Source organism: Orbicella faveolata, unplaced genomic scaffold (genome assembly GCF_042242905.1).
Source record: "Orbicella faveolata isolate gen_17 unplaced genomic scaffold, um_ofav_v1 contig_24, whole genome shotgun sequence".
NCBI classification, from domain to species: Eukaryota; Metazoa; Cnidaria; class Anthozoa; order Scleractinia; family Merulinidae; genus Orbicella; species Orbicella faveolata.
In genome coordinates this window covers 30289471-30296424 of record NW_028301552.1, presented here as the reverse complement: position 1 = coordinate 30296424, position 6954 = coordinate 30289471, and the positions used below count along the sequence as shown (strand labels likewise).

At 41.8% G+C, this 6954-nt stretch overlaps 1 protein-coding gene across 1 annotated transcript; it reads right to left on the bottom strand.

The window, feature by feature from the left end:
• Positions 1–1561: 1561 nt before the first annotated feature.
• Positions 1562–5694, bottom strand: LOC110051835 (uncharacterized). The gene is made up of 2 exons (XM_020757911.2): positions 5515–5694; positions 1562–3307 (listed from the first exon to the last, which is right to left on the bottom strand). The coding sequence occupies exons 1-2, from the start codon at positions 5677–5679 to the stop codon at positions 2483–2485; spliced, it is 990 nt and encodes a 329-aa protein (XP_020613570.2). The 5' UTR covers positions 5680–5694; the 3' UTR covers positions 1562–2482.
• Between the last annotated feature and the right edge of the window lie 1260 nt (positions 5695–6954).

Sequence of the window (6954 nt, the reverse complement as noted above, 5' to 3'; positions counted from 1 at the left end):
TAAATTGATCATTTGGTTAGCCGCGGCACTAATTTAGACAGGCTTAACCTCTGCGATTTCACCTAAATGACCTCACTATGTCTTTACTGTGGGTTAAATTAGCCAGTCACGCTAACAAGAGCATGGTAAGCAGTGGAATCGGTTATTTACCTCTATATTTCACCCAAAACGTAGCCGCTACGTGACATTTCATCTCAATATCTGACCGGATTCGCAAAAACGTAGCCATAGAATTTGACTTGTCACTGATAATCTTGCTACAATTCTGTCCCAGAGCTAGCTTTCCACGAGGCTTATCGTAGCTCAAATAGCAGCAAATAACTCTCCTGTATGCCTTTTGAGGCCAGGAAGACTAAATTCACCGTCTTTTCGTTGAATCATGAATTGTACAATTTAATTAAGAGTGCTTTTAACATGAAATTGGAGTCTAAATCAACGCGAACGTACAGATATCAAAGCCGCGGCGGAGAGCCAATCTATTGCTTTCTAAAGGCCTGCATCGTCCTAAATGGACTGAACAAGAGCTTCCTACATCGAGAATCGATTGAAATTCAGACAAACTAGGCCATAGTTAGCAGTAAGCGAACACTCAACATGTTGTCGTTACGTCAATTATCGCCCGGAAGCCACGCAAATAAATTTCTTCCGCGCTAGCGAATCACAGACAGTTCTGATACTTAGCTAAGCCCAGAACGCCTAAAATTGATAAAACAAGGAAATTCTACTCACGATCAGCGCTTGAACTCATGCTCTTCTCTCTCCTCGTGGCCATGTTTTGCTGGCAAATAGCAATGTCCCGGATGTACTTCAATTTTGTCGAGCGCGGAATGGCACATCCAGATTTCAACAGATTTTTTTCAAGTCTTTAGCTACATCAAAGTTCAGAGCAAATGACGCCAACAGCGGCTAGAAATGTCTAGTCCATTGCACGTCTAAGCCCTAAATCGATGTGGCTAAAGAGTTTTGCTGTCTAAAGCAAGCACAACATTATCGCCACAGGGCAAACGGCCTACTGTTACCGGACTAAATGTGACCCGTACAGTTTACACATCTCCTCAAGCCCGCCTCGCGTACGATAATGGACGACGCTTACAAGCAAATCGTTAGACTTGGGCCTTCATTGGACTTAATGATGTCCTCGGGCAGACTTCCTTTAGACAGCAAACACAGAACGCTAATCGGTCGCTCCTTGTCAGAGTCACCGCGCGAACTGAATTCAGACGAGTGTAGCCTGGGCTAAACTTAACGCAAATTGAAAAAGGGGGGGGGGGGGGATGGGATCGATAAATAATGAAAAAAATACCTAAATAAATGAAACATGCGGCAGGGAGTTTGTACATTCCATGCTAGGTAAGATTTACAAGCTGCTGTCATAGCGAAAGCAGAAAAAAAAAACAAAGAAATGAAAAAAACCAAAAAATCAAAAAACACCTGATTCAGTCTTTAACACCATTTTCATAAATATATATGTATGTATGTATATATATATATATATAGTAATATTTTAATTCTCGGAAATATGGCATTGCATGATATAACTTACAAAAACACCAGATGCCTACAGAGGAGTACTGTTATTTAATCAAGTTTCAAGTATACTTTAAAATTAAATTACAATTATAATAAAAATAAGGCAAAGTTGATATTTGTTTCAATGGCCCAGTACTGGAATATATTCCTAACAACCAACATAAACAAGTCTAACACTTGAACAAAAAATGCCTAAGGAGATTTAGTTCAGAATTGCTATGAAAAAAGATATTTCATCCAATTCGCAATTCTGATCGTTTGTTATTTCTCTATCTTTAATTTTTGGACTCGGCTTCCTTTGTTATTCGCCTCACGATATCGTTGTAATAGAGATGGCATATTGCGTTACAGCACTCATCTTCTCTCCTGCATCTTAATGATCTATATCTTAGATCTATCGATGCACTTTTTTCAAATTAGCATTTCTCTCCTATTATTTCTAGTTGTCAGATGGCAAACGTTTTCAAATTGCTTGTCTGACTATGTACGCATTGCGTATCTATTTTATATGACTTGTGACCTCCTGCGCACGAGTATAGGCTACTTGGAGCCTCTTGTTTCGTTCTACAGTCGTCTGCAGACAAGTGATTCGTTTTAAGCGAAACGCTCGGGGAAGCAAATCAAACAGCACAGGCATACACTTTACTCGTTCTAAAAGCGAGTGCCCCAGACAAGTGAAAATATACTTACCGGCGAATCTGCGTTCAACTGAATAGAAAATTTCTAACGTTTAGCTCTTAAACTCAGTGCAGTCGCTCACAAGAGATGGTGGTAGCCAGGAACTATGGCTCCTGTGGTAGCTTATGATACGTGTTATTACAAGTGAATATATGAATTGAAAGATCATATATTTGAATATATATATCACTTCTTTATATGTGTTGTTACTGTCAAAATTGTAGTAACGAGTAATACCGATGAGTCATTATAATCGCTCACAGGTGAAAGTCCTTTACAAGTGACGCTTAACTCCAAACCAGTACTGCGTTGTCGAGTTAGGCGAAGAAGAACAGCGATGATCTTTATTTCTATTGACATACCTCCCGAAATTGTGTGCACTACTTTTTCCACCTGGAGCTCCATCAAATTGGCAGTTAAACGATCTGCTTTTGTAACCGTTTATAGTCCAAGCTTGCCGATCTAACTGTTTAGTCAGAGCGGTGCAGTTAAAGCAGTCATTTCCCCGGATGTTTATGTATTCATACATCCGACAAGTAAAATTCCAGCTGCCAAATATGTCGTGACCTTCCAGCTTGGCGCGTGCATAGTCGGTATATTGCAGACCCTCTGTTGGAAAGTTACAGGTTGCTCGGAAGTGTGTTGAGTGATTAGCAATGGACCGCATCTGTGGTAAGGACAGGCGATACGAGCTCCAGCTCACATCATTGTCTTCGTGATTTACAGGGAAATCAGCGCCAAACGTTTTGTCTTTGAACGGAGCTTTATTGGCCAGGGAAAATGATTGTATTAATGCCCAATGAAATCCCGATTCTGACTCCATGTCGCAGAAAACAGAAAACGCTTGGTTCGCAGAATCAAAGATGAGGTACTTTCCTGATTTCGAAGCTCCGTTCTTAGCAATATCTTTACAGGTTGTTAGATGTTCACGGTTAGTCTTGTCACATCGCCGGCCTGTGTGCGTGTCGGGGCAGGTACAGTTAAACCTTGTGCTGTGAGGGTCACAACTCTCCTGACATACCCCTCCGTTGGCACAAGGATTGTCGCGGCAGCATCTGTTCGTACAGCCATGTTTTTCTAGGATGTATTTCCCTCCACCCTAACATACAGAACATGAAGTATTGTTTATGTTTATCGATACTGTTAGATTGCAACTTCGAGGCTGCTTTTGCAACAATAGAGTGTTTCTGTCGAGGACCCATGGGCTGATAGTTTTTCAGGGAAATTTTATGTTTTAGAATATTATTCCGAGAGCGAAGTTAGGGCATGAAATTTCCAAGGGCAAGTTTCAGCCCATGAAGGCTAGGGACAATCAATCGCGATCCTCTATTGTCTTAAATATTCACCATTAAATTTACAGGAAACAGAGGAGTCCTATTCTACCATATGTTCAGCTAAATTCGCCCTGTAATTACTGCGCGACGTCGATGTTGTTGATACGGTTAATAAGCTAAGCCTCACGCGATCGTGTTTCGTTGATCTTGTGTTGACATTCTAACCAAAAAATTTGAGCTTGGAGAATTTGCCGAAAATTGTTGTCTCCGGTGGAGGCACGAAGTGCTGAGAGTAAAAACAAACAAACAAACAAACAAAGAAATTACCACGTGATTCGTTCAGTAGTGGGTTAACTCTGTATACGAGCCAAGTGGCCCATCAGGCCGGAGCTTATCCCGGTTTCCGTAGGATGAAGCGACTAGGAGTATTTCTACTCCCCCCTGGATGGGATGCTTGTCCATCGCAGGGTTACCCCCAGCATTAAATTCGCCGGTACCCATTTACACACCTGGGTGGAAAGAGGCACTGTGACAGTAAAGTGTCTTGCCCAAGAACACAACACAATGTCCCCGGTCAGGGCTCTAGCCTGGACCGCTCGCTCCGGAGACGAGCGCCACCGCGCCTTCACTGATTCGTTCAATGGACCGTAACGTATCAGTGACGGAAACAGAAGTTGACCAAACTCGTCATGCGGTTCGGGAAATGTCAAGCCGCAAGTTGAGAGGATTTAACTATACCGCAAGCAACTGAAGTGGAAAAGAAAGACAACAAGATCTCTCTCCAGACCGAGCCCCGCGTCAGAGTAAACACGAGTATTAACCCCATTACGAAATATTTTTCCCATTCCGTGCAATAACAGTGAAACTGCAATAAGCGTAAAAAACTCTCTTGGCCTTTAATAAACAACTCCACAAATCAAAACGGCGTGGTACAAAGAGTGTGCATACGAGCGGCGTAGATGCAAATAGCGTGGATACAAACAGCGTGGGTTGAAACTAAAACAGTAAAAGAGCAAAAGTTACAAGTTGCGACTAAGCTAAATTCGAATAAAGAAATAACAAAACTGCAAAACGAGGACTGTGAATTACACTTACATTGTTTCGGCCAGAGAAAACTGTCGTGAAACGGACTGCGAATGACGCGAAGAGACTAGCACGAAAGCTAAATAGAACTGCGCTAAGCGCGGACCAAAATGAACTGCCCCAAAACTGTACTGCAAAGCTATGATATGGAAAATACGCTAGAACATGCGGAAAATAAAACTATAGAAACTTAGAAAGGCGCTAATGAAGATGAAACAGCAAAGAAACGCTAACGAGGGCGCGAAAACTGACAGAAAGGAATAAACACCTAAATTGACGCAAAAAAAAGACCAAACAAAAGGACGAAAAGAAGTATAAACTAATTTGCGTACGCAAAGGAAAAACAAATTACGCAAGAACGAATAATAGAAAAAATGTTACACTTGGATCTTACAAACAGGTCGAATATGTGCTCTGCAATTTTCTCTGCACATAATGCGTCGTTATCCCTGACGGGCCAAGGAACAAATGCCGAGATAAGAATGAAAAAAAAAAAAAAGAAAAAAAAAAAAAAGACTGGGAAAACTAGGGAACGAAGGAGTGAACAAGCGAACGAACGAACGAACGAGCGAACGAGCGAAAGAGCGAAAGAGCGAACGAGCGAACGAGCGAACGAGCGAACGAGCGAACGAGCGAACGAGCGAACGAGCGAACGAGCGAACGAGCGAACGAGCGAACGAGCGAACGAGCGAACGAGCGAACGAGCGAACGAGCGAACGAGCGAACGAGCGAACGAGCGAACGAGCGAACGAGCGAACGAGCGAACGAGCGAACGAGCGAACGAGCGAACGAGCGAACGAGCGAACGAGCGAACGAGCGAACAAAGATGAAAAAAAAAAAAACGAATGAACAAACGAAGGCGCACAAACAAGCGAAAGAAGGAAACAATCGAGAAAATTAAAGCAGGCTTTCGGACTAACTGACGAATTAATAAACAATTACAGCTTGCCTTCACAGTGTAACTCCTCGCCAAGTCATAATAATTAACTCCTTGTTTCCATTTCAGCGCCGTTGGCTCCATTTCTTTATTAACATCGTTTAGTTCACAACTGTTTTCTTTCGAGACAGGAAAAAAGTTCATCGAAGTACAAAAACAATCATCTTTACACATCATGTGGCATTGGGCGGCGCTGTGGACTGTCAACCTTCTAAACACGTGATACTCAAGGATGTGGTCATAGACGACATTTTCGTCAATAACAAATTTGAAGTTTTGGCAAATTACGTCGCTATGCGCATCAATGAAGAGAGTCAGGTGCGATACCAAAAACACCTTTTGTAGAAAACGCCAGGCTTTCGTAGTGAGGCTACTAGAAGAAGATACAAAAGGAGAGTTAGGTGAAACTGATTTGCTAACATATGCACGTTTTCAAATTTGTCATCGAGTAGATAAAAGGCTCAACCAAGTTGACCATTGCTCATCAAAAACGGGGAGGAATATTTCAGTGTTTTAGAGGACGCTTGCAAGGATCATGGCAGTTTTAACCTAGTGATTGAATTCTAACCTGACGAAAATACTGCAATCTGATTTATTGGATCGTCGCGCACTATTTGATAGTTGATGAGGCCCTCGGCTGTCAAAAGTATCTTTAAGGGTGCCCCCAAAGAGATAACAATAATATTAAAAAATGTTATCATTTCCGTTTTTAGGCTCGTTTTCTGCCGCTCACCTAAGTCCGATATACTGACCCGGGGTCCTTTCCCTAACATCAGCTGGTAATGTAGCCTATTCCGTTTTAAATTTTACGACGAGCATCTCCGACTTCTTCATTTGGGAGTCATTTGAAGGTCCGGAAATCTTCTAATCACCCCCAGACAGCCCCGAGACGTTGGTGCGCCTGCATTTGGTTTGGGAATACTTTCCTATTTTCCCACTTGTGTTTTTTGTTTTGTTTTGTTTTGTTTTGTTTTTTTCGGTTTTCGTGTCAGGCTGTTGAATAAGCTTTACAGCATAAGCTTTTTATGTTGTGTACTTGTAGTGACTGGCATCTATTATCTTATTTGAGCTATGTAACGCCACGCGGAGGGAATTAAACACTCAATCTCACTTGTATAACTAACCTTTGTTTCATTCAGAAGTTATTGAAAGCCAGCTGAGTTGCTAGGTACCGAGTTCAGTCTATGCACATCAGTACTTGGTAAACACTGTAATGTAAACAGATTCCATCCAAGTATTTCCACTAAAAAATTGAACTGCCACGTACTTTTCACCTTTCAGTTCAATCCAATCTGAAATAAAAGTCATCGTAAAAAGACTTACCGCTTAGTATAAGCAATTTCACGCTTAATGAAGTCGGGTTGTTTACAGCACTGAACACGGTGCGATGTTTGGCAAAATTGTCAATAAGTCCTATGATTGACGATAAAAATTAGCCAATGCACGTGTGAA

What these genes read in the sequence shown, in the direction of transcription:
- LOC110051835 (XM_020757911.2), bottom strand. Translation starts at nt 5,679, where the DNA reads ATGATGTGTAAAGATGATTGTTTTTGTACTTCGATGAACTTTTTTCCT. An exon ending in CGAGGAGTTACACTGTGAAG is followed by an intron (nt 3,308 to 5,514) that starts GCAAGCTGTAAT and finishes TCTGTATGTTAG; the next exon opens with GGTGGAGGGAAATACATCCT.